General features: G+C 34.4%; 1 protein-coding gene across 1 annotated transcript; it reads left to right on the top strand.

Annotated features, from left to right (window-relative positions):
- Positions 1-7: 7 nt before the first annotated feature.
- LOC108578327 (juvenile hormone epoxide hydrolase 1-like) lies at positions 8-337 on the top strand (the record flags this gene model as incomplete). The annotated part of the gene is made up of 2 exons (XM_017941634.1): positions 8-178; positions 254-337. Coding segments are annotated over 2 exons (255 nt in total), but the record flags the coding sequence as incomplete, so codon positions are not given.
- Positions 338-346: the final 9 nt, after the last annotated feature.

Here is a 346-nt window from a genome sequence, read left to right as displayed (position 1 = left end):
CTTGCCTTTGCTGTTATTACATGGATGGCCTGGATCTGTTGTTGAATTCCAGAAAATTATACCCATGCTAACAAAACCTTGGCCTAATAAGAACTTCGTATTTGAGGTCATTGCACCATCTCTTCCTGGATATGGATTCTCAGAAGGAGCTGTTCGACAAGGATTGACCACTTCTCAGGTAATATTTTATGATTTATGTTTATATATATATGCAAAGGTTGACATATTTAATGACATAATAAATATTTTTCAGATTGGAATCATATTCAAAAACCTCATGCAAAGACTTGGCTTTGAAAAGTTTTATGTTCAAGGAGGTGATTGGGGATCTGTTATTGTTTCTAAT

This window comes from Habropoda laboriosa, unplaced genomic scaffold (genome assembly GCF_001263275.1).
Source record: "Habropoda laboriosa isolate 0110345459 unplaced genomic scaffold, ASM126327v1 C5857293, whole genome shotgun sequence".
Classification (NCBI taxonomy): Eukaryota; Metazoa; Arthropoda; class Insecta; order Hymenoptera; family Apidae; genus Habropoda; species Habropoda laboriosa.
Note: the sequence above shows the minus strand (reverse complement) of the source record. Positions and strands in the feature narration are given on the sequence as shown.